The 26,890-nt window shown below is 39.2% G+C and overlaps 1 protein-coding gene across 3 annotated transcripts; it reads left to right on the top strand.

Annotated features, from left to right (window-relative positions):
* The first annotated feature begins 1,810 nt into the window (after positions 1–1,810).
* Positions 1,811–25,506, top strand: STARD3NL (STARD3 N-terminal like). 3 transcript variants are annotated; one of them, XM_065399215.1, is made up of 8 exons: positions 1,811–2,102; positions 7,707–7,784; positions 10,448–10,525; positions 13,396–13,449; positions 13,534–13,651; positions 16,832–16,930; positions 23,720–23,791; positions 24,987–25,506. In XM_065399215.1, the coding sequence occupies exons 1-7, from the start codon at positions 1,878–1,880 to the stop codon at positions 23,770–23,772; spliced, it is 705 nt and encodes a 234-aa protein (XP_065255287.1). In that variant the 5' UTR covers positions 1,811–1,877; the 3' UTR covers positions 23,773–23,791; positions 24,987–25,506. The 3 variants fall into 3 exon arrangements, with proteins under 3 accessions (XP_065255287.1, XP_065255289.1, XP_065255288.1); XM_065399217.1 differs by lacking the exon at positions 10,448–10,525; XM_065399216.1 differs by lacking the exon at positions 13,396–13,449 and having other exon boundaries at positions 13,546–13,651.
* The last annotated feature ends 1,384 nt before the right edge of the window (positions 25,507–26,890 follow it).

The raw sequence follows: 26,890 nt of genomic DNA, 5'->3' as shown, positions 1-26,890 counted from the left end.
TTCACCTGCACCCAAGGCTAGGAGAAGCCCCTGGCTACAGGGGAGGCCACCCTGCTGCTGAATGGCTCCTGTGACCGAACAGGGACCACAGGGAGCCCTCTGTGGCTGGGCTGTCACAGGAGTGAGCAGGGCCATGATAGTGGAATTGCTGAGGGCTCCCTTTGTTGCCACAGGGCTGGTAACACCTGATTCCTGCAGGCACAAGGTTGTGGAGGTGGTGTCACTGGCACTGCAGCAGCACAGGGAGTCCTCTGCAGCCCCGTGTCACAGGAACGGGGCAGAGCAGAGACCCCTGGCCAGCACTGCGAAGAGGAGGAGAAGTCCCCAGCCACAGAGGAGGCAACCCTGCTGCTGAATGGCTCCTGCCTTCTCGATTATTTGAATAAAATCTGTGTCTCCCATGCTATTCAGATAGTTGGGAACATACTGTACTGCCTAAATTGGCTACAAGCGTTTTATATCGAAAGCTGCATAATCTTCAGTTGCAGAAATTGTTTTGGAATAAATGTAACACATTTTTAATGAATGCTGTTGGAGAAAACTAATCTGATTTTCATATCTGCTGAAACATATGACCACCTTAGTCAGCTGTCTTAGAGGAAGCTTTCCAGAAAAAAGTATCTCATGCAACAGCAAGTGGTGGGAAAAAAAACCCCTGCAGCTGCTTGTATATGAAGAAATGTATCAGTTTGAGACACCAGAGAGCACTTCATATACAAATGCAGTGTAGTGGGACAGATTTAGGCATCTGTTGACCTTTATATGTCACCATTAAGTTCTATGTATTATAACTTCACAGAGACACACTGGTAATGTAACATGGTGTAAACTATGGGGCAAGATTTGACATACCGGCTCAGTAGAGCAGGATACCCAGTAGTAGAGATGTCAATAGTTGTAATGAACCTTTGACTTATTCCTGTTTCTTTCGTGGCCAAGTCAGTCATACCCTGGCCAGTGATAAGTGTGGGTGGCAGACACCCTTGTGTACTTAAGAAGTTGTACTAAGTAGACCTCTGCTCTCTTACAACTTGTCTAAACACAGAAGCCACACTGGTTTAAAGGTGTGATGTTGCATCAGTTTAGCTAAACCAGTGGAACTTTGTGTACATTTAGACCGGTTTAGCTAAATCAATCTAACATCACATCTTTGGTTATACCAGTACTACTCTCTGTGTAGACCAAACCTCAGTCTGCAGACAGCAAGCCCCTAATTCCCTTTCCCCAAATTATCTGAAGCTTGACCTGGGCCTGAGTACTTTGACTTACTGCATAAAAGTTTTAGATACAGTATGCTGATGTTTGAAAATCAAGTAATCATTCCATTGAGCAGTGATGAAAGTGATGGAAAGAGTAGGCCCAGCTAGAGAATCTACTTTTACTAATAATTTAGAGTGCTTTCTAAATTTGAAGTACCATGCAAGCATTAACTAATCAGTCTGCACAACGTCCATGTGAGGTGTTAACCACAGTTTTGCAGCTGGAGACAGCAAGACAAGCTGAAGTGACTTGCCCAGGGCCACCCAGTCAATCAGTAGCAAAGTTGATTAGAGTTTGGAAACCTCCAACTCTAGACTACATTTCCTGAGATATGGCTCATATTGCTATGTATTTAAATATTCTGTCTCAAAAAGGGATTTATAGGCGAGCTTAGAAAACATGTTAAAAGCATTTTTCAGCACACAGTTGCCAAAGACACTCAACTGTTCGATTTACAAAAAACAGTTCAGGTCTGATTAGATGAAGTTTGCTTAGTAGCAGTCAGTTTGCTATGACTAACATTTTGGATTTGTTCTTTCTAAAGACATCTCCTCCTATATGGATCAACCTGCTAGTGATGGTGAAGCTGGGAAAAGGCTACTGTAACCACAGCCAGGATGAATCGGCTGCCAGATGATGCAGAAAATGCTCAGAGCAGCAGTCGGGGCTCCTGTCCTTCCTTGCAGGATGTCCATTCCATCAACCCAGCGCAGCTGATGGCAAGGATTGAGTCCTATGAAGGAAGAGAGAAGAAAGGCATATCAGATGTCAGAAGGACTTTCTGTTTGTTTGTTACCTTTGACCTTTTATTCGTAACCTTGCTGTGGATAATAGAGCTAAATGTGAGTCTTGTTTTTCAAACTTTTTTTAGATTTGTTTTTTTCCGTCAGGGGTTGGTGGGCTCAGAAATGGCTAATTGCCACCATTCCACTCCAACTCAAAGTGTGTGCTATCACCCCAGTTTGACATGTTACATCTTAACAAATGTCTTGCCATCTAACAGTCAGTGAAAACAGATACCCATTTAGCTTAGCAGTGGCAACTCTGTTTTTAATTGCTGGGGTTTACACTTCATTATTATCCATTTGTATTGTTAGATCTTTTCTGGCAACACTTGTGTCTTAATTCTAATTATTAACCATGTCAAACTAGAACAAGGGAAGTGCAAAGTACTTAACAGAGAGCAAAGAATCAAAAAGATTCACACTTCCATGAATTTGGATATTAAGTGTGAATTTCAATCTAACAAGGGTTTAGCTTGTTACCGCGTGACACATTGAAAAGAATATTTTCCTGCATTGCTCATCTCTCCCGAGAGAGATTTCCCCTCAGGGGTGCTCTCGGCCAAAGTTGTTTTGGTTTTTCAAATAAAGTATTTTCCTTGTGCCAAGTTTACTCTAAGATTAATTTTTTAAATATATTAATTTTGCTCTTGCTGAGGTCTTCTCCCTTAACTACTTTGATTAATAATCTGGAATGTATCCTCAGAAATATCAAAGTGTCTGTCTGTTGTGGGTAAGCACTGAGATTACTCAATTCAAACAGCTGTTTCTAGGTCCTGGATTTGAAATCATACGAAGAGGTATGTAATAATGTAAAGATCCCATATTCTCAGTATTTACAAGTGAAACATTTTATTGTGAAATTTGGATATGAGGTGACTCTATCTGGTCCTTTAACCACATTTTTGAGGAGTTTGACCCAGGAGCAAGCTGAAACAAAAGATTTAATTTCTTAGAGATACACTATTTTGATTGTAAAAGATGTCAATAGGAAAACAACCCAGATGAAAAGATTGATCTAGATGAGTGGATCTTTGTGGGAAAGGGGATATCCAATCTTCAGTTTTTATAGCTTATGAATATTTTTTAATAAATTACTGAATAAATGGTATTTACCCAGTTAAGATCCATCATATTTTTGCAACTAAGGAGGTGCTCTTTTGGAGGTGTTGGAGAGAAAGGAGAACGTACTTGCACATGTGGTGGTTGTGTCCCAAATTAGATTGTTTTGGGAGGAAGTTATTAAAGAGATTCATTTTATGATAAAATGCTGGCTTCCTAAAGATCCCCTGTCCTGCTTACTTAATGCTCCAGTAACGGATCTACATTTTAAACAGAATGTCAAATTATTTTGTTTAATTGTTAGCTGCTAATCTTTGTACTGCACATAATTGAAAACATGTGATCCCTCCTCCTATGGAATTGTGGTATAGTAAAATGTGGACTATCCTTGTAATGGATAAGTTTGCGCACCAAGTGCATACACAAGAGAAGCACCAAAAGGCGGATAGACATTTAGAAATTTTGTTGCCCTTTCTAGAGTATTCAGCGGAGGAGGGCTCCCCAGCCAGCAAGGCAGAATCTCTAGCCAGGTTCTTTGATTATTAACCTGATTCTGAATAAGTGATGTATGATATAGTACGGTAATGTTTTATTGTAATTCTTCCTCTAGTAAAAAAGTAAAAATCCCGTCAACCCTCCAACATCACAAGATAAAAAGACAGTGGTTTTTAAAAAAGTTTTAAAATATCATGATTTTTAAGCTAGTCTCATGACTTGGGGGGGTGTCCAACTCTTGATTTTTAAACACTGGGTGTTGGTGCAATTGATATAGAGTCTGCTGTGTTCTGGCTTCCTCACTGGTGGACAACTAGTGAGGTTTGGAGACGATGCCAGCCTTTTCATAAACCAGAAAATGTTTCTTGGACATGACTGTCACTTTTGGACCCAGACTGGTTAACATCACCAGTTGTTGTTGAACACTTGGTAGTTTAATATAAGTAGCAGCAAAAGTCAGAGCGGATTGCTTGGTAGGAGTGCTGGGAGGGAGGAGGAAGAGGAAGCGGTTTTTTGGTTTTTTTTTGCTTATTTGTGTATGACACACTACAAATGTTTTTCGCCTGACCATATTAACATGTTCCCTTCCTGAGGCTGAAGTGCTTACACATCAGGATATTTTTAAACTTTTGGTGCTATGATTATGTCAAGTGATAAAATGGCATATTAGCTATCTCTTGTTTTTCTTAATGTTTCTCTCTCTCCCCCCCCCCCCCCAGTTCTGTTTTCAAAGGCTTTTGTTCAGGCTGGGTAGCATTCCCCAAGTTTTTTATATTATAAACATGGCATCTTTATTAATTATCATAAAGGTGGATAGATGCAAGAGGACAGTGTGCAGAAGGAAGGATTTTTGGCAAGTTGTCTCTGAGAATTGGAAGAGCATTTTGGAGCTCAAATTGAGAGAAGGGGATGAAAGTGTTTGGGGTTGCATTGGCTTGTGTGAGGGATAGGAGGGGATGGGTGTTGATGACATAGTATTGGGAAGCGTCCAGCCTCCCTCTGTTCCCTGCCCTTTAGCCTCCTTTGTCTATAATATCTGTGCACTCTCCCTACTTTAGTTCTGGTCCTGTGCGTATGTGAGGAGTTTAACAGTGCACTCTTCCTGTCAGACAGCCACCACCTGTGTGATTTCAGATTGTGCTACTTTAGAAATTAAGCAGTTAACATAATTGTCTTTCATATGGACTTTTCTTTGGCTTTGCAACAACATACTGTTACACTTGAATGGTTCAGGTGAGAATCCAAACATTCTGTTCCAGCTGTCAAACATCCAAAGTCTCATGAGTCTGGATTGGCAGGCATGTTGTCTTGCCTGGCAAAAGGAGCCTTGTTCTCCAAGCCCATCAGGAGGTCAGACCAGATGATCATACTGGGCCGTTTTGGCCTTAAAACATATAACTCTCTGGAATGCAGACTTTAGGTTTTCCAAATCTTGGATTTAGAACCCACTCTGAATTGTTCATGTTTATCCATACCAATTATTTTACACTATGAACAGTGTAATAATGGTAGCCATGTAACTTGTTCATCTCTGATACATGAGTTAGCTGTTACTGTGCAAGTCTCATTAAATTCAATATTTGTATTCTATAAGTAATAGTAATCTATTTTCACGAGGTTGTATTGTATTGAATTTGGGTTCTTAATTTTTTTCATCCCCACCTTCCAAAAAAAGGTGTTTGTTTTTGTTGCAAATCTAAAAAAAAAAAGAACAGAAAGATTGAGATAAGAGGTGCTTGTGTTGCATATACATCAACATTGTAGCTACATGGGTTTTTTTTCATTGTACTACATCCCAATTTAATTCCAGTAGTGATCATGTGATCAGTCTTATTGTCTGAATAGAGTTGGTTTTCTCTTTCCCATCATAATGCATGCTTTTAATATCTGTGTTGAGACATAGCCAAAATAAATCCTCATTAGTTTTATATTTTAAATTCTGTAGGGATGTATGTTTAATCTTAGAAATAAAATGACCTATCAAACTGCTATATATCTTGCAGGCAGTGTTCCCCTTGTTTCTTCCTCCGAGCATACACGTTTTCAATGTATGTTCTGAAACAGCTAAAGTATTTGAGTAGAGTAACTGTAAAAGACTGGAAAAATGTGTTTGAAAACCCTGCTTTGTTGCCAGGTGGTGACTCTGTTTGAGAAGTCTTTTGCAAGTCATTCGTATTTACCAGACAAATATAAGGCATGTAAGAGTGGCTCTCTAGAGAGAAGAGGACCTAGAGTTGGGTCTGAGCATTCTTGGGGAAGGAATGCTGGGGGAAATCAAGCCTAGAGAGAAGGCCTGGACTGGATTTTGAATGTAGTGTACTGAGAAGTATGTGAGGAAGCCAAATGCTTGTAGCTTGCAATAGGCGAATTAACAATTCATTGAACTAAAAATACTGTGCTAATCTGGGAAAGATAAATGGTGCAGGCATTTTGTCCTCCTGACGGGCTGTGATTTTTTTTAAATTTAAGATGATCAACTATTTGTTTGAAAAGCAGTTGTTGCTTTTGCTGCCATGAATATTAAAGCAGCAAACATTTCAATTTCATTATAAATTATTTTTTGTCTCTAGTTCCATAGTATAGAGCACAGGGAGAGGACTATGGAGACCTGGGTTAGTTTCCTGAATTCCCCAGCTTTAAAATGATGCTTTATCCACTATTAAAAAAATGCTTTGAGGTTGATAGGTAAAAAGCACGACAGAAATGCAAAAAATAGACTCATTGGACCCAAGTGCTAGTGAAAGGGACTCGTGCGCTTCACTTTTTCTAGTATGATGTGAATGCTTTTACAGAGTCAACTTAAAATCTTTAAATTCTGAGGTGCTGTCAACAGAAAAGCTAAATACTAAATAAGTATACTAAAATATTGATATCATATTTTAAACTGAAAAACCAAGCCATTCCCTACATACAGATAGGGAAACAGGTAGACCTCAAGTGACCTGCCCAAGAAGTTAATAATTAATACTTGATCTCATTTTAACAGATAAACTCCTCTAAGATTTTTTTTTAAAATGAGGTAAATTTTTAGAAATTAACTAACTTTTAATGGGGCCATAAATGGAGATGGCTTAGAGCTGCTTTCTGTAGCTCCATCATGATCATCAGAAAACAGGGGAAGTCAGGGGAGCTAACCCCTGTTTTTGAGAAACTGCAAGACGCTATCTGCTGAAACAGTCATTTAGTACTGGTGTTTGTGATAGTGCTTCCCTGTGTGGAGTCAGGAAGTAGTGCAAATTGATGAAGATTTGCTGTTACTGCACTGCAGTAGGGGAGCACTATTGTGTCCTGGTAGTAGACAACAGATAGCACTACAGTAAAGGAGAAAGAGGAAGAGAATTTTTTCCCCCAAGTTATTCTGTCCTGATGCTCTTTGTGAGAGAATTTAAAATAATGTTTTTTTACATGAGAAAGTTCTTTGGACTAGTCAACTTATGATTGGCAGGGGAATGTTGAGTGAGGTGATGATAAAAGGAGGCTTAACAAAGGGAAAGAAAAAAAGGACAATGAAATAGCAGCAGGCCATTAAAGAGTAGTAGAGAAAATAATCTGAACACAAGGTCTTAATGAAAAAAGATACATCTTGAGAGTAGGAAGATGGAAAGAGAACTTGTTGTCCCAACACAGATATAGCTGGTAATTTTTTATTGGTCTCTTGTTTTACGTTGATAGAGTGAAATAACTTATTCTGATTGTTAGACATGTAAGGAATTTTGGTTTCCTGCCCATGAAAAGGTGAAAAAATACATAGTTCTGACTACGTCTTCTACCAACAATTTCTTCACTGTTATCTCAGGTTGAGAATTGGGAAGGCAGCCTCAGTAGGCCATACAGTCATTAAAAATAGTAATAATCTTAGACCCATTAGACTTTTGGAAAATGCTAAATGTATTTTGATGGAAAAAAGAACATTTGTAACAATGCCACTCTCCTAATGATGTTTCTAGAATAGTAACGTTTCTGGCCTCTACGTTTACTGTCTAGGAGTCAGGCAGAGAAATGCTTTGAAACCGTTACTTGTACAGTTGAAAATGGCAAGTGTTTTGATTTCAGTAATTTCCCATTTTCTGAAGCTATAAATGCTAAGACTCATTTGTTCTTTTATAGGTAAATGGGGGCATTGAGACTACTTTAGAGAAGGAAGTCCTGCAGTATGACTACCATTCTTCATATTTTGATATATTTGTAAGTATTTTGTTTTAGAATGTCTTTAAAACATGCTTAATGCAAGAACTGGAATTTTTTTTATCCAGAGAGGCCTTATCTTTTATTATCCCATAGTCTGAGTCCTGTGCCAGGGTTAGATTTTCTTGTAATTTAAAAGAGAGGGAAAATGTATTCTAAATCACATCTCTCTTTAAATTAGGGTGTATAATCTTATGTTTGGGCAATATTCCAGAAATAGATCCAGCAGTAGTGAGGGAAGAATTGATCACAGGACAATAGCTGACATCTGTATATGTCAGGTTTGTTGCAGATTTATGTATTTCAACTAAAATAGATTATTTTTTAAAATTTTTATTTAAAATCTATGTTTAGATTCTATTTTAATATGGATGACTGTAGACATAATGACCCATTTGCTTCCCTCTACACACAGGCACTAGGAACAACAAGGAGGGGGGAGCAGCACCTCCATTGCTCATTCACTCTCCATATGGGTCGACAGAAGCCCTCCACTCTCTCTTTTTTTTTTTTTTTTTTTTGAGACTGCAGCTTTGTGGCAGTGTCAAAGGGGACAAAGTCAGGGAGCAGCATTCTCCACAGCATGAACCATGCAGATATTCACATGCAAATAAATGCTTTTTCTTGTTGTTGGATCAGCAGGATTTGTAGGCTGTGCCCTTTCTTTTCCATAACCCTCATTCCTCTTAGGTAATATTAGGCATTTGTTACATACCAGTTGTTCCACCACTGATGGATGCATCGAGACTACTCATCTGGAATTAGTGTAAAATGTTGCTCGCATTTCCACATTGGTGCTGCCTTATACCACTTTGGATGAGATGGCTGTTATGTTCAGCTGCTCCAGCAGCCAAGAGTTGTCCCACCATGCCATCTTCAGCAGTGCCCCCACAATATCTCCCATCTCATAAAGCTAAAAAAAGCTATCTTTTTGTTCATTTTGATAATCCTGCAAATAAATCCAGCCTGTAGTTAAAGCTGCTTATGTAGAAAAACATATAACTTGGAATGGAAAACTCTTGATAGGAGACATTAGAGACATTGAAATCCATAAATGATTTAGAGCTTACAATTAAAACTACTTTTGCCTCTGGTACAAATGTAATTAATCTTATTCAACTTTATACTTAAAGCTAGATTAGACTCGGTTGTACTTCCAGAGCTATTCTCAGCTTTGATATTTTAATTGCCAAGGGAAAGACAATTCTCTTAAATTTAAGTGTTTTCCTGTTTCAAGTTTTGTGAACTTTTTTTGTAAACTCGTTTGAACAGATGATGCTTTACAGGTAGCCTGGTCTCAAGTAGGGCCCTACCAATTTCACGGCCATGAAAAACGTGTCTCAGACTGTGAAATAAGCCCTTTTCCGTGAAATCTGATCTCCCCTGTGATGCTGGGAGTGCCCAGCCCGGGGCTCATAGCTGCGAGTCCTGGCCGGGGAGGGACAGGATTTGCCCTTCCCCTGCACAGCCACTCTTGGGGGGAGATCAGAGCCACCTCTGGGTGCCTCCCCCTGCTACAGGAAGCTCTGGGGCTGGACGGCAGCCCCGGAGGTTATTGCAGCCTGAGGAGGCTTGTGGAGGTGGGTCTGAACTCCCCCTTGGTGCTGGGAGCACCCCAGCCAGGGGCTCCTAGCTGCTAGTCTTAGCCGGGCTAGAGATGGACAGGACTTTCTCCTCACCTGCACGGCTGCTCTCGGGGGAGATCAGACCCATGTCCGGGTACCTTTTGGGTTGGGACCCCCACGGTTTCAACACCAGGAAATTTCAGATGTAAACATCTGAAAATGTGAAATTGACCAATTAAAAACCTTCTGGCCAGGAAATTGATTAAAATGGATGGTGAATTTGATAGGGTCCTAGTCTCAAGGAATGAGCACAGGGATGGAAGATTGGGAACTCTAATTCAGAATGCTAATCACACCTGTGCCACTGACTTACTCTTTGGCCTTGGGCAGGTTCCATAAGCTCTCTGTGTCAAATTCTTCCATTGTAAAATGTGGATAACTGTGTGTCTGGAAAAATTATTTTCATAGATCTTTGAAAATGTCAAATGCTCAAGACTAATTTTTGGACACAGAAAACAAGTAAAACACATGAAAAATTGCAGGCATTCTCTAAAGGGAAACAAATAACGATGACTAGTTATATGAATAGTTGTAAAACCTTTATTTCAGTAAACCTTTTAAATTCTTCAGTTACAGAAATCATTGTATAAATATGTTCCTCCCCATCCCATCATTTGTAAGGTTAAATATTTAAAATATACTGACACAGTAACCCATTAGGTATTTGGCAGATCTGAAAAGCTTAAATGTTCAGGTCCTGAACTGTACAGAAGTGTACCAGGTACGTATGCAGATTTAATGTACTTCAGCTGGGTGTGACACTGGTGCATGCTTGGAGGCCCTCATCTTGCAAATATTTATGCATATGCTTAATTTCTGTCTAATTGACAGCAGTGTTTTATAACTGAGAAGCCAAAATGTTGAGTTTATATCTTAATAAGCAAATCCACTTTCAAAGCTTTCCTAATAACCAAATTCCTTTCTTTGTGGTGTCCTGTTCATTTACATTACAAGCAGTTGGTATTTTCAGTCAGCTGAGTATCTTGCTGTTTTTTATACATTTGGAATTAACCAACCATATTTTTCTTTTCTCTACAGCTACTGGCAGTCTTTCGATTTAACGTGTTAATACTTGCATATGCAATGTGCAGACTGCGCCATTGGTGGGCAATAGCTGTGAGTAGTAGCCAAGCACAACAGAGTTAACTAGAAATTGGTCAAACTTTGACAAATTTTAGATGGCTCCAAATATTAGTATGTTGAGAAGCATCTATATATAATAAAATAAATGTAAGACTGTGCAACAGGTAGCATGCTGAACAAATGAGTCCTGGTCTTGAAAATTTTTCTGGTCGTTATTTGGTATACAAATAGTATATGGTAGTGACTCCTGAAGACCCACTTCCGTTTTTTGAAGAATTCCAACTATCAATTCCTTTTTGAAGTGAAAATGGGAGGAGGTAGATAGACCCTTTTTTTTCCCCCTTACACTTTCTTATAATGCTCTAAGCTGTGGTTAGCACATGTTGCTGTATTTGCCATGCCACTTCACAACCTCTTGTTCCATCTGACTTGGTTTCTTTAGACCAGAGTTTGAAAAATCCAGTTTACCATTGGAAACTAGGCAGCTTTATTCAGGGAAGGTTGTGGGAACGGAGAACACCATATTGATACCAAAGTTAGTGTGCAGACATTCAATTACATGCTGCCGCCCCAAACTCTTGAGTTCATGTGTTGTACTCACTTCCACTTTCCTGAGATTTTAGGCATGTGTCACTGTGCTCATCTTGTTCTATACTCCGGTTCAAAGTGCTGCCCATAGGCCCCCTGTAAAATGGGTAATTCTTAAGGATTTTTTGAGTGTATTGGAGTAAAATTCATTAACACAGCTATTTCTGTAACTGATATGAAGAGGAGAGGGAATTTAACACATTTAATGGCTCTGACTCATACTTCCATCCATATGGTGGTTTACAGTGAATACTGCAGGCTGTAATATAATAAAGCACCTAGTGCTGGCTCATTATACACCTCTACCCCAATATAACACGACCCGATATAACACGAATTCGGATAGAACGCGGTAAAGCAGTGCTCCGGGGGGGGCGGGGCTGCGCACTCCAGCGGATCAAAGCAAGTTTGATATAATGCGGTTTCACCTATAATGCGGTAAGATTTTTTGGCTTCCGAGTCCAGCGTTATATCAGGGTAGAGGTGTATTGTGGATCCAAGAGAGCAGTTTTTTCTATGTTGTGCTGCTATGTTTGTTTCATTGGCTGTGTTTGCATTTCTATGTAGAACGTTTTCAAAAGGGGCAATATACAATATGTCTTGCACTAGACTGGCTCTGAGCCTGAGTCTCTTGATTCAGTAAAAGTACATTGTCATCTTGCCACAGGTGTACATCTAATAGAAATTGCTGCTGAATGTGAGGGGACTAGTGATTTTTTATTCTAAAATGTGTTCATCTCAAAATCCCCTTGCCTATAATTTTGACTTGTAGATTGCATCTTCCATCTTTACACAAGGGGCTGTGAGATAGCAAGCCAAACCCATCACAAGTGGTAAGCATTAGAGGAGATACAAAAACAGATTGGGAGTTTTTCTGGAAGAAGTGAATCTCATTTTAAATCTCCTTTGTTCTCATCAGAAGAGAACCACATGGTTTGCTGCAAATTGGTATTACTTGGAGAGATGTTGGACCATTGTGCATTAGCAGAGCTATGTAGTGAAGGATGCATAGTATCTGTTCACAGTATGTATAGGTCAAGTGAATACCATTAGCCCCTTGCTTTCATTATCACAAATTTCATTCACAAATTTATTTTTATTCTCTCCTATTGCACTTAGCAATCCCCCCCCCCAAAAAACCTCCCCAAAAAGACTTCACTATTTATGCCACTTGGAGTATTTTTCTAGGTTGTTTACCCAAATATAGTAGCTATATAGAATCATAGAATATCAGGGTTGGAAGGGACCTCAGGAGGTCATCTAGTCCAACCCCCTGCTCAAAGCAGGACTAATCCCCAACTAAATCATCCCAGCCAGGGCTTCGTCAAGCCTGACCTTAAAAACCTCTAAGGAAGGAGATTCCACCACCTCCCTAGGTAACCCACTCCAGATTCCACCACCCTCCTAGTGAAAACGTTTTTTCTTGTAGTGTGGGGCCCAAAACTGGACACAGTACTCCAGATGAGGCCTCACCGATGTCGAATAGAGGGGAATGATCACGTCCCTGGATCTGCTGGCAATGCCCCTACTTATATAGCCCAAAATGCTGTTAACCTTGTTGGCAACAAGGGCACACTGTTGACTCATATCCAGCTTCTCGTCCACTGTAACCCCTAGTTCCTTTTCTGCAGAACTGCTGCCTAGCCATTCGGTCCCTAGTCTGTAGCAGTGCATGGGATTCTTCCATCCTAGGTGCAGAACTCTGCACTTGTCCTTGTTGAACCTCATCAGATTTCTTTTGGCCCAATCCTCTAATTTGTCTAGGTCCCTCTGTAGCCTATCCCTACCCTCCAGCATATCTGCCACTCCTCCCAGTTTAGTGTCATGAGTGTATATGAGTGTTTGATTCTTTAAAATGGCTTGCAAAATGAATAGCAGGATAGGTGAGTTGGTATTTGGAGTAATAGCTGTGTTTATTTTTTTCTGAAGTAGGTATAATATCTTTAAATGGATGGTGATTTACAAAATAAGGTATTATCAATATGTAGTTAAATTACAATTTATAATAACTCAGTATCTGCACAGTTTCTAAGTTACCATCTCTGCTGTGTCGAAATAGATGAGTACCCCGGTGTTTTGAGGCATCCAAATTAAAATGATTACACCCCTGGACAATCTAATTTGAGTTGAAGTTTCAACATCCTGTCACCTCAATCTTACTAATCTGACCTTGTTAATTGTTGGGTAAATTTTAATGCGATTGCTGTGACTTTGGATTTCATGCCTTAGTGATTAATAAATTACTGTATTGTGCTGAGAAAGTAAATCCACAATTTATAAGTGCAGTTTTAACTATTTTTAACTGTCTTTTGCAGTTTACAACAGCAGTGACCAGTGCCTTTTTATTAGCAAAAGTAATTCTCTCAAAGGTACATATTCAGATCAAATTTTAATTTATTTATTTAAAATCATGGTTTTCTATGAGGAAAAATGTGGTGTTTTGTTTTTTCAAGTTGTTTTCCCAGGGTGCTTTTGGCTATGTGCTGCCCATTATATCCTTCATACTTGCCTGGATAGAGACCTGGTTCCTGGATTTTAAAGTGTTACCACAAGAAGCAGAAGAAGAAAACAGTAAGTTTACTTCTTATAGACACCTCAGTTATTGCAGTCCACCTCGTAACTTTTTTCTGCCTTTTAAGATAGAAGAGTATTCTCCCCCGTCACACTCAGAAACTGCTAGTGTATCTGATTTTTGAGACAAAGATTCTAGCAGTGTATCTGATGCTTGAGACAAAGTGGGGGAGGTAATATCTTTTATTAGTCCAATAAAGGATGTTACCTCAACCAGCTTGTCTCTAATATCCTGGGGCCAACACGGCTGCAGTAACACTGAATGTCTTATCCTTATCTTTTCTCCCATCATAAAATTTCTATACAGAAGGAAGTGTGTTTTGTCTTATCTAGTTCAGGAATGCCAAAATTACACATCATGGGAGGGCCACATTGGCAACTTGTCATGAACCCACCAGCATGTCTTATTTTCATATATCTTTACATCTTTTAATAAAAAACATTGCATGTAGCTGGGGCAAGTAAAATTTTTGGCTGGGTGAGTGGAGTGGGGTGAGGAGCTTAGCTGCTGGCTCCTTCTCTTGAAGGGAGCAAAAGAGTTCACAACAGACCAGATGCCACTGGTTGTTTTTGAAAAAGGATGGGGAAAGGAGAGAATAGTGCTCCTGGAGCTACTGTATCAGTCATAGTATGGGACCAGCACATTCTATAAACCGCTGCTCCTTCAAGAAGAGGCAAATGAGGGGCAGAGGAGGAGCTTGGAGCGTAAAGACTTCCTACAGATTTATGGAGCAAAGGTAGAGGGATTCATAATTGATTTTATTTTATTTTTATGTTTTTTTTGGTAAGGGATAACATTAATTGGGCAGGATCTTGAAAAAGTGCACTGTATAGTACAGTGAACCTTTTGTATTTACATAAACAATTTAAATCTGGTCTGAAACAAGTGACCGTAAGTGAATGTTTGCCTCTAAGATCAATACATCTTGATAGTGGCATCAACAGTGGAACTCAGTTTCTCCTCACCAAAGCACGTTACAGTTAATCCAGCACATTGGAGCACCAAATCTTTTCACCCTCTCAATCTCCTTTCCCATCCAAAAGAAGATAATTAAATTAGAGGGGTTTGTTTATTTAAAAAAACCCAGGACACTAAATAGGAAAACGTAACACATCATTTTTTGCCTTGCTAATTAGCCAGTTATTTTTATTCTGTCACTTACATCACACAGTATTCCAGCAGCTAAGCAGCCTGGTGAATTCAAAGTCAAGCATTGTTTTAAAATTAGCAGTATGTCTTTTACAGTGAATACTCATAAGTGAAGAAAAGATTTGACATGTGCAACCTACATCTGTTTGAGGTTCAGTTCATAGAAATTGTTGAAAAACTAAATGTTTTTTTCCATTTTTGGTGGTTTAAAGGAGACAGTATTTTCTTTAAAAATATTAGTAGTTCAAACAAGAGCACACTGTACTTCAAAACAGAAGATTCCTTTAGAACAATACTATAACTGTGTTTCCTGGTGTAGAGCACTGTTGTGCAGTTACTTCAGACGCTCCACAGGACTCTTTCCTTGTATTTGAGAATTGCAAGTGCTTAGTACATCTTGGGATTTCTCCCCAAGTTTGTGGTTGTATATGTTCTGTGTTTTTATGTTTAATATACAATATTAAATCTTGCTACAATAGGAATTCCCTATAATTACACCACTTTGGGGAAGAAAAATATAATATTTTTAACAACGCCTTTGCTGCGTAGAAAAATAGTTGAGTGTTCTAAGTTAAAGCAAGAATTATGGAAAGTACAGTAGTTTTCTTTTTCTGTATTTTAAAAGATGGAATGTAGGATACTATGATTCTAGATAAATATTTTCATAAATAGGAACATGCATATGCATGTATTTATTATAACTAGACATGGGCTAACCACCTGGATAAAACTACCTTGATCCATTTGAACAAAACCCACATTTATTTTGAGATTTGAAAAAAATGAGATTAACTCTTTGTATTATATTTGATTTTCACGCATGTCTGTATTTTGTGGTTCCTGCTAAAATATTGAGAGAATTTCCAGACATGCTAGAAGTAAAAGCACTGGAAACCTCATGGGAGCTGCTTCTTGTAAGACTTTCAGAACAGTCTTGTAAGCCAAGAAGTGCAGGTAAACATCCAAGTGTTTGGTGCTTCCCTGCACTGAGCTGCCTAATTTTGAGGTTTACCCATCAGGTGAGATTTTAAATGGTATGACCAATTTTAATTCCTCCTTTGTTTTTATTCTCCTAATGACTTATCACTTGTGATACCCATTTTGGTCTCCATTTTCCCACTTGCCACTAATATTTGTTTTCTTAGATTGTTGCCTCCCAAGGAACTGGTTGGCAGAATAAATTGCTATCTGCAAATAAGTGGCTGAGATGGAAAACAAGGTTCAGCTCTGATTAGAAAATAACCTATTATCACACTATATTTGTCATTTGTTATTTCAGTGTTTAGTACAGATTCAGTGACCGTAACATTTAAAAAAACAAAACAGGGCAGTCCCTATGGGACAGTAAATAAAAGATGGGGAATTTGAATTTGTTCAAGTACCAAAAAAAAGTATGGACCATTCCTGCATTGGCATGGAAATGCATTAAAAGCCCTAGTATCTCTTCCATATTCAACACCTGCAGTTCTGAGACTGGCTGAATGTAAATGGAACAAATGGCAGTACTAGTCCATGCAGGCTTATTATGCATGATTTTTCTTTCTTTGCTACCCCAAAACTTGAATTCATTCCCATCAGTAGAACTTAGTTAGCAAGGATATATTGTATTGCCTGGTGGAGTGAACAGTTCAGACTTTAGAAAAAGAAAAAACTTTTTCTAAACTAAAGTGGTATGATTGGCACAAATTAATAACTAGAAGGTGTTCCCTATTTACTGGGTGGTATTCCCTTCAGCCTTACTCAGAATTGCCTATCCTCATCATCAAAACAAATAGGACTGTCTGAGATTCAGACATTTTTTCCCACAGCACTCTTTGCTTCTTGATAATGCATAATCCCTCCTCCCCAAATCCCATCCACCAAAGAGTAAGTCCTAACTTTTTATGAATTCTTTTGTATTGAAATAATATCTTGCAGTAACACAACTTACACAGACCACAATGGAAACTAAACTTTTTATAATATAGTACCTTATATTCCGACTGATAGTGGTAACAGTGATGCACATTTCTAATTTCTGCTTTTCTTAGGGCTCTTACTGGTGCAAGATGCGTCTGAGCGAGCAGCTCTTCTTCAGCCTGGACTCCTCTCTGATGGGCAGTTTTATTCTCCTCCTGAATCTGCAGCAGGTAATTTTGTTCAGAGTGTGTATGCAGAGAATAATTTTCTGTTGCTGTTAGGTTTCCTGCAGATTCCCACAGAGAGTATGTCTAATCTAAAGGGCAGTGACACAGTAATTTTATAGTTTTGGTACCAGAAAAGGTGATTTTAATTTATCAGCGTTCGATCTGATTCGATCAATTTGCAATTTACGCTTCCCTGTTGTAATTTTTGCTACAATACGTTAGGCACTTGTTGCATGTAAAATTCCACGTAGCATTTTAACACTGCAGAAATAACAGACTTATCCATTGCTATAAATCTTTATACTATGAAGTTATATTTATTTTGAAATATGTCAGCTGGTCAGTCTGACACTTAAAATAATCTCAAAAATCCTTTTCTAGTAGTGTCAATAAATATAAAACCTGTTCTTTAGATATCTGGTTTTTAGATCTGTTTAGTTAAATAAGTTCAGAGAGGAGATATGATAGTGGTATATAAAATAATGAATGGAGTAGGGAAGTCCGAGTCCTATCATCTTGCTTTTGTATTATGTATGACAGTCAATTAAACTGAAAGGCCAACAAATTTAAAACAGATCAGAACTTGAGATCAAGGGGTTTCTTGCTCTCTTGTCATCAGAAAATCTGAACAGAAATAAGGGCTTGTCTACACTACTGCTTAAATTGATGTCACTTGCGTCGTTCAGGGGCGACAACTTACTTTCACTTAAAGCGGTGTCTATACCACACTATGTCGGCAGGAGACACTTTCCCACCAACATAGCTTCTGCGTCTCATTGAGGTGGAGTAATTATGCTGATGGGAGAGTGCTCTCCTGTCGGCATAGCACGTCGTCACCAGACATTCTACAGTGGCGCAGCTGCACTGATGTAGCACTGTAGTATAGACTAGCCCTAAGTGTTATCGATAGATAAGGTGTAAGCATGTTGAGTTTTGTTGAGGCAAACTTCAGTTGCATCTTAACTAGGCCTATGGTGCACCTCAGTTGGGTCAGTGTAAGAGGTGACTAGACACAAGCCAGAAAGAAACAGCTTTACTATCTGATACAAGGGTGAGTTTGCAAGGAGTGCAGATACACTGTCATCTGTTTACTTGTAGAATGAACTACAGCTGAATTCTTTAAGAAACAAATATGGAACCCCACAATACCACACTAGTCATTTTTCAGAATAGGACTTCACTTTCATGCTGTCTGTTCATACCTTTTAAAATATGAAATCAAATCAAATATCGTCATCTGCAAAATATTATAAATATCTTCCTGCGATTTTGTAAGGTGTGCTTTATAAAGGTATACTTTGGCATTATTTTTTACAGGTTAATTGAGTTCCTACCCTTACAGTTCCATTAGAGACTCTTCACAGCTCTGTCCTGTCACATGGGGGGAAAAAAAACAAAAACAGTTGTCTCAGATTTCTGTGAGGAGCTCATCTGTCAGGAATCTGGACTGCTGGTCTTTTTACACTGTTGAAGATAGCTGGCTGAATGGCTTTTGGCACCTAACAAAACACTTCCTGGAAGCAATCCCATCTCAGTCCCTCTGCTGCTATCTTGCTGCTGCAGCGGGATCAGAGCAATGCAGTGGTCACCCCAGTGATTGGAGTGAGCCTGGTCCTTTCTGCGGCAGGCCTCTTCCATGCTTGCCCCAGGGCACCTACGGTGTTCCTTGGATGTATTCCAAGCCATTAAAATTAAACCCTGAATTTTTGGAAATCAAACTTTGGTTTGTGCTATTGAAAGTGCAACAAAGAGGAGAAAGTCTTTGCAGTTGTTCATAGCTGTATTCCTGCACTAAGGAAATCTACATAGAATGCTTCAGTTCTCAGGTGCTTTGAGGAAGTGTTACAGGTTAGGAAATCTTTCACTGGGCTGAGAGAGGCTTGTACAGGATTTAGACAGGGTAACAAAAGCTTCAATAACCAGCTGTGGGGTGGAGGTACCTGTAATAAGGAGCAACAACCTAGAGGTCACAGTGGCAATCTCTGTACGAAGGAGAAACTTACATGGGAAGATCACATATCCACTTTTTTATAACTTTGTATTGGTGATAAATACAGTATTTTATGTCCATAAGGCTACTATTGACAGTTATTTTGCACGTTATGTGGAGGTTAATCTAGAAGTATTAGATTAGCAATACAATCAGGAGCAAAAGTGCAATATAATCAAGGATGATCTTGTTATAATGATGATATATTAATGAAGACGGGATATTAACTGCTGAATTTAGTACAGTATAAGGTTAAACTGTTTAGCAGCATAATATAATAAAGATAGCTGTCGTATAGTTCCATCTAGTGGTGGTAAGAGGCATTAGGACAATGTAGAGCACAGAATAAAAAAGAACAGGAGTACTTGTGGCACCTTAGAGTACTTGTGGCCACAAGTACTCCTGTTCTTTTTGCGGATACAGACTAACACGGCTGCTACTCTGAAACCTGTCAGAATAAAAAAGCTAATTGCTCCTGTACCCATATACTGAGTCACCTGTTTCAGAGTGGTAGCCATGTTAGTCTGTATCAGCAAAAAGAATGAGGAGTACTTGTGGCACCTTGTATCTGAGCGATATCATCTATCTAGTAGGTTGTAATTCTGAGACATTAAGAATACAGGCTGAGTATCGGAAGTATTGCATTGTTACCCTTGTAACCTTATTTTGAAATCCACAATGCTGCATTCTTTCTTGCCTGTAGAATCATGGAAAGATGCATAGAGTAAAAATAAGTCATACAGATAACTTTAAATCAGAAGATATTTTAGAAAATTATAATAAATATCCACTGGTCTAATCTGGCTTCTAGTAGATTTTGAGTAGATTGGCAGAAGTAAGCAGTAGTATCCAATCTAGTGGCAGAAAAACAGAGTTTTTAAAAAAAAATAGGGATGTGCTGTCCAGTCTACTGCTACAGACAAGAGAATTGGGGTTTCATAGCAACCTTTGAAACTGGGATTTTTAAAGGTCTGCTGAAGTGTATACTCATTCTAGAAATGATCCTTACTGCTGCCATGGATTCCTTAGGTTGTGTGAGCCAAGATTATTGCACAACCAGGGGATCCTTGCATTCTTCCATTCCATCCCACAAGCTCCCTGTCTGTCATCTTCCCATCCCTCTCTGTTTTAGGGACTCCCCCCAACCTCTTCCTGATAGGGATTCTGTGTGCCCCATGCCTTTATCCCTCTATGCCAGGGTCCACCATTCTCTCCCATAGCAACAGCTCTGTGTGCATCCCATACCAAAGTCCTTCCAATTTTCCTCTTCCAAAAATTATGTGCTCACCATTCTTCTCTCCCCCTATGCCAAGTTCCCTGGAGGGTTTTATGTGAATCTCCATTGTCCCCTCCACCCCAGGGGCTGTGTGCATTTCCCCACCTGCATGCCCCCCATTCCTCTCTATACCATTATGATTTTTGTGGGGGATGTATCATTCAGGGTGTCAATATGTTACTGTATTGGAAAGACAAGCAGAGGTTAGATAGGGTGTTGTCATGCTGGAAGGCATTATTGGGTGCCAGCAACCAGTTGTTTGACCTGTGGACTATTGTAGAGGTGCTTAAAGTGTTATCCCTCGTTTTCCCCATTCTGGTTTTCCAGTTTTCCCCAAAATCAATAGGGGTCTGGCCATTGATGCCTAGAACATTTCTTGAAATTTTAGAATTGAAAGATACTGAGTTATGAACAGAGAAATGCTGTCAAGTGGAGTATAAGGCCTTTGCAAGCTCAGCCAATAAATTTAAAGTCAGAAATAGTATAGGCAGTATCACTGGAGATATAAATTGATGACCATATTTTTCATTGTCAATGAGGAGAGACTAAAAAGAGAATGAAGAGCAACACTGGGATATAATTAATGTAAGAGATAGTAAATCGGAATGTTTCAGTGTATATCTAGGTGATGGTCTAGAATGTCACAAAGTAGTTCCCAGTCCATTGGGAAAGCTGTGCAATAAACATAGCACAGAAGTGCTATGAAAATCACACGTTTGAAAATTCTGTACCTACTCTTGCTAAAAGTAAAACCAGTGATTATTGTAACTACAAGATGGTTAAAAAAAAAAAAAATTCTCTGTTTATTTCCTTTGTGCGTCTGATAGCTTTACGTATAGTTCCTTTCAACGCTCCCCTTGCTAATCAGTTTTTTCTATGCTAAAAAGACAAACAGGAGAGCAGAAAAACCCTTTACACTTTTTTGTTTTAAATTTTTAGGGCTTGTCTACATGGCATGGCCACATGCACCAGAGGGGAGTAAACTCTAGAGTGCTCTAAAATATTGCACTCTGCCCCATGTAGACCCTCCTGCCTCGCTCTAAAATGTTCCTAATGCGTGTTAATGCAGTACTGTTTCATATGGGACTACATCAACACGCATTACGAACCTTTTAGCGCGAGTCAACAGGGTCTACATGGGGCAGTTAGAGTACAACACATGGGAACACTTTACAGTTTACACCCTTCTGGTACTGTGTAGACAAGCCCTTGAAGGGTGCCCTAGAGGAACATGAAATATTTTTAAGTTAGTCCTTTCAAAAATGTAAAGCTGTGTCCCTTTAAGAGGAATAGCTCAGTTTCAGTTTACTGTACTTACAGCCCCTTTATCTTCAGTAAGCAGCTAATGGTTGCTGAGTAACCATTGTGGTGAGAGCAGGTGCTAACTGAGCCAGGCAGCAGTTAGATTTTTACAGTTTATTTTAAATTTCAACTTCAAAATAATGGAGGCAGTTGAACCACGACAAAGAATTTTAAAATTCCCTCCAGGCTCTGTGGCTTTTTACCACAGATTTCATGTGAAAAATACAGCATTATTCTTGTGGTCCACAATCTGGCTTTAAGATAGTGGCACAGATCTCCAGAGTAAGTTTCCCAGGCATTTTTCATCATAAACAATTACAAACAAATGAGATTCTCACAGGAAAAATAACTGTTCAAGACACATACTCAAAGCTGGAATGGTTCAGAGGCTGAGAAATTTCTCACTAGCCACAGGCAGTGTTCAGTGCCAGGTGTGGTGGGGACAAAGGAATCTATAACTCGAAACATAGCTACAGAACTTCTATTTGCTAGTCCTCATCTGACCTGTTTAGTATCCACACAGCATTGGGAGGTCCACCTAGTTCTGCTAATACAGTATTGTGCCTTAGTGAAGTGACTGAGCTGTTCAGAGTATCTCCTGTCAGTTAGTGTCAGTTAGTGAGAAGAAGTGCTGCATGGGAGGTACAGAACTGTGTCCAGCTAAGCCATTTCATCTGGGACATGCCAGCATATTTGCAGTAAAGGCAAAGAGATGAGGTCCAGATGAAGAGATGGCAAGCTGATGATGGGAGACCAGGAGAGGGAGATGCTTGAGATGTGACTGATAGACAGTGAAGGTGGCCTTCAAACTTCCAGTGAATTAGCTCTAACGTTGGTCTTGTTTCCTCTTTTCTCACTTGGTCCAAACTAGGACCTTATGTAACAAAAAAGTATAGTTTGCATGCTAGGCTACAGATTCTTCCTCACATTGGCTTACATGTTAATTAATCTAGATAGCAACATTTTGTTTTTTGAGTATTGGTCTAGAAACAGCCTTAAAGTTAAAGAAATTTTTTTTGGATGATGGGATGTGTAATTTAAAGTCAGAAAATCTCCTCATCAATGAATGAATTTAGAATTGTAGCTTGTCACCTAGCTGGGCATGGTTACAGAACAAATTCTTAGCCTCTGGAAAAATCTTCTGTAGGCCCATTCACCCTAATCGTATATGGGATGGCACAGTGAGACAGAATAAGGGTCAGTCAAGTGGACTTGTCCTGTTGAGTGGGCACTAGATTCTGAAGGGACACTCCCTCCAATATGGCACAGTAGGTTGAGGTTCTAGGTGGGGATATAGAAAGGGCCCACCACAGCTCTAAAGGGTTTACTGATTATAGATGTGTGTAGTACAGTGGTTTGAGCTTAAGACTGGGAGCAAAGATCTCCAGAATTCTAACCCCATCTCTGATACTAATGCATTCTGTGATCTTGAGTAAGTAATTTAACCTCTTTGTATTCCTGTCTCTAAAATAGGGTTAATAATTTACCAATGGTGGTCACAACTGTCCTGTGATAATTCTGATTAGTTCAGTCTTCACATTTCATATAAATGAATACCATTATTTCAGTAATGGTGTTTGGATTACTAATGACCTGATGCTTACAAAATACTTTACTTAGGCCTTTACTAGCATTTCCATTTTACACTAAAATCTCTTATTTTAAATTAAACACCGACAGACACCAGTCTTCGGTGGGCGGGATCGAACCCGGGATCTCTGGAGCTTAGTGCATGAGCCAAAAGCCATATGCCTCTTAGCTAAGGCTGCAGAGCAGACTCACTAATCTCTCTCTCTAAGTGGTCTCGGTGCCACTTGCTGGGACAGAACACCACACCCAGGAGGTGTGTGGGTTACATACTTCCCCTAGCTGAGAAAGCGCATCCCAAGCTTCAGAGTCTTACAAGTGGGGGCTCGTTCAGGATTTCAACTGGGAACGCCAACAGACCCCAGTCATCGGCGGGCGGGATCAAACCTGGGACCTCTGGAGCTTAGTGCCTCAGTCTCTACTGCATAAGCTAAAAGCCATATGGCTGTTAGCTCAGGCTGTAGAGCAGACTCATTAATCTCTAAGTGGTCTCAGTGCCACTAGATGGGACAGAGCACCACACCCAGATGTGTGGGTTACATTAGGAAAACCTTATCTTCATAATTTGAACAGATTTTTAAATAAGGACTCTGAGTTTCTCTTACCAAACTAATAATTTTACTCTTTTCCTGTTTAGGATCTGATGAAGAATCTGAAGAAAAACAGGATAGTGAAAAACCAATTGTATAGCAACTATGGGAGATAACAGGCAAGTCTTTCTTTAGGGAAAATGTCTCTTGCATAAAAAGTTAATGTTTCTTTTTAATTTCCTTCCATTTAATCACCTAGGAATTAGCCACAATCCAAATGGTTAACACTGTTGGAACTGGCCTGTTTCTAATGTCTGAGCTAGCTGTTACGGAGCACTGGCAAATATATCTGACTGCTGAAAGGGTGCATTAGGACCCACCTACAATGAGTTCTGACTATCCCAGTTTTTCTCTTCCTGGAGACAGCAACAGATGAGGTCAAGGCACACTGGGTACTCTGGTAGGGTCTGAGATGAACTATCATGGAGCACATGAAAGGAAGTGGGCTAGCAGCATGCATGCATCTGTTGCCCCCCTGACATTTCTCCTGTTTCTCGCTTTAGAGGATGGGGAAGGACAAGAAGTTAGAGGATCTTGTGTGGAAGAGAGAAAGGAGTAGAAGTTACTTGAGTCCTTTCTCTTAGGTCTGGCCTACACTTAAAAGTTAGGTCAATGTAGTTGCTGTGAAAAAATCCACACGCTAGAGCGCTGTAGCTGTGGCACCTGCGCTCCCCTCCCCCATTGTAGACACAGCTAGGTCAATAAAAGAATGCTGCTGTTCCCTGGGGAGGTCAAGTTCCTACAGCCAGGGGAAAAACCCCTTCCACTGCTGTAGTATCTATGCTGTGGTGCTACAGTGGTATAGCTATGGTGCTGTATCTGTAGTGTAGACATAAGTGTAGAACATTGGGGGATTCTGCATGTTAAAGTGCTTTAAACAACAGAAAGAAGAGGGACAGGAGAACATATCAGGGTCAGGAAAGGGCTTGGCTACTTGGTGTATTCCTTATGTTTTATATGTTACCCTCTCTTAATACTTAGTACAAATTATTTTCTTACATATCAATTTTATTAACTATTGAAGAAACAGAATTCTTTCTATATTATTTCACAGTAGTCTTTCCCTCAAATGTGCTCACTGTACTAAAACTGATATTGTTTCTATTTGATGGGGAATTAATCCTCTTAAGAGGCTTAAGTTCCTACCTGTCTTTTTTTTCATAGCTCATTTCTGATTTTTATATGAATAGTAATGGGATATTGCTCTCTCTTTTTGAGCCTCTCTCTATCTTAATGCCTCTCTATCTATCTTAATGTCCATTGTCTTGGATCAAACTCTATTTATTCATCTTGACTTTTTTTTATCTCTTACAGAGTGAAAATCTGAATCAAAGGCCATTAGGGAATTGCTTATATTGAAACTGTAATGACAATGTCTGCAGTTGACTTATTGGTGGAACTGCTAACAAAAGAATTTATTTATTAGAGAACAAAGAGGAGTGATTCCCTTGTACTGTAATACCTCACAAACTTGTTCTGTTCACATATATATATTAGACTGCCTCATGGCTGTTATGAAAAATTACTCAATTACTCATATTGTATTCAGTGATTCTTGAAGTTGATCTTCTAACAGCTAGGTAGCTACTAGAAAGCGTTGTGCTTGTGTAACTAATCAGTAAACCTGGTAATATATTGAAGTAACGTTTCTGTATGATGGAAGTATATTTAATGATTGTTTGAATTCACCAGATAAAACTATTTTACGTTGTGAAATATTTGTCCTGTTAATTTTTACATTTTCTTTCTTTTTTTTAAACTCCATGCATTTTTTTTAATGGACTTATGCACTCTTTGTAAAATAAAGAAAAATGTTAATAAAAACAATGTGACATATTGTGACATGTTTGTCTGTCCCTTCACATAGTAAGAAGACCTTTTCAACCTCCTTGTCTCTCACTGGGAAACAGGGGGTCTATGTTGACTTTCATTTTTTGTATAGATTTTGTGGGACATACACGTAAAGTTAATTTATTTCTGCCTATTGTGACAGACTAGTGTGGTGGAGTGTAATTTATAAATATAGCCAGTGCGACAGTAGAATCCTGTTTGTTCAAGCAGGAGGTAAATGTGGAATTTATTCTAATAAATGTTTTGGACAAAGTTTTCAGTGCAGATAGTAAACAACTCTGTTTTGGTGAAGAGTTTCAGGAAATGAGCTTCTGCAATAATTATGTGGATTGTGGGAGGGTTGAAATTGTAATCTACTTTAAAATGAAATTAAGGCCTAGCATATGAAAACTATTCACAGACAGAAAATCTATTCAGTTTTTATTGATAGTCTCCTTTTTAAATAGCATTAGCCAGAGAAAACAGGAAACTTTAAACCTATGGGTGTGATTTTTTTGGGAGTCTCAGTTTTGGGTGCTCAACTTGGGACACCTCAAAGGGGCCCTGATTTTCAGAAAGTGCTGAGCACCTGCACTTAAGGTGTCACAAATTGGCTACCCCCAAATTACTAGTTACTTCAAAATCTTGTGCCATTTGTTTGTTAATATTAACACCCAGGTGCATAACAGACATCCTCCTATACCTTATTATGTGGGTGTCCGTGCTTTACTCAGGGTTTAATGAGTAGCAGGTGACCTGTGATATGATAGCAGTAGTTTCAAAACCTAGCCACACATTACCAAGTAGAAAAACAGTGAAATAGTAGCTTTTTTCACAGCTCTATAACAGCCATTAGCAGATCATATTTCATCCAGAGTTGCATGAAGCACTTATTTGAGGGGGAAAATAATCCACGGGTAGTTGCCATAACATGTATCAGGGTGTTTTACATTATTCAGGCTTTCTGTGTAAGAATCTTACTTGTGCTCTACTGGAGGAAGTGACTGTATGGTGTTTATCTCTAGAAGTACCACACGCTTCCTTCAGACTGTGACTCCCTTGTCATTTTTCTAGCATTTTTGTCAACAATTGCTGGTCTATAATCAATGTGCGGTGGGTGGAATTTGTACATTATTCATAATTCTTAGTAACTGTTGCCCTAATTGAATGTGGATTGTCATTCTGGCACTGTGACCTATGAAATCATAACTGGTAGAAAATACGTATTCAACCGTGTGCGTGGATACAGTATGATAGGATGCTTGCCTTCACAGTTGAAAAGATGGTTAACTCTTGAATGGTATTAAACTCACTAGACAAAATCTAACTTCATGTAATGACTCCATGATAGGAAGGAGGAACATCAGTGCATGTAGCTTTCTTGCAGT

This window comes from Emys orbicularis, chromosome 2 (genome assembly GCF_028017835.1).
Source record: "Emys orbicularis isolate rEmyOrb1 chromosome 2, rEmyOrb1.hap1, whole genome shotgun sequence".
Taxonomy (NCBI): domain Eukaryota; kingdom Metazoa; phylum Chordata; order Testudines; family Emydidae; genus Emys; species Emys orbicularis.
The sequence above is the reverse complement of the archived record's forward strand: the minus strand, read 5'-3'. Positions and strand labels throughout refer to the sequence as shown.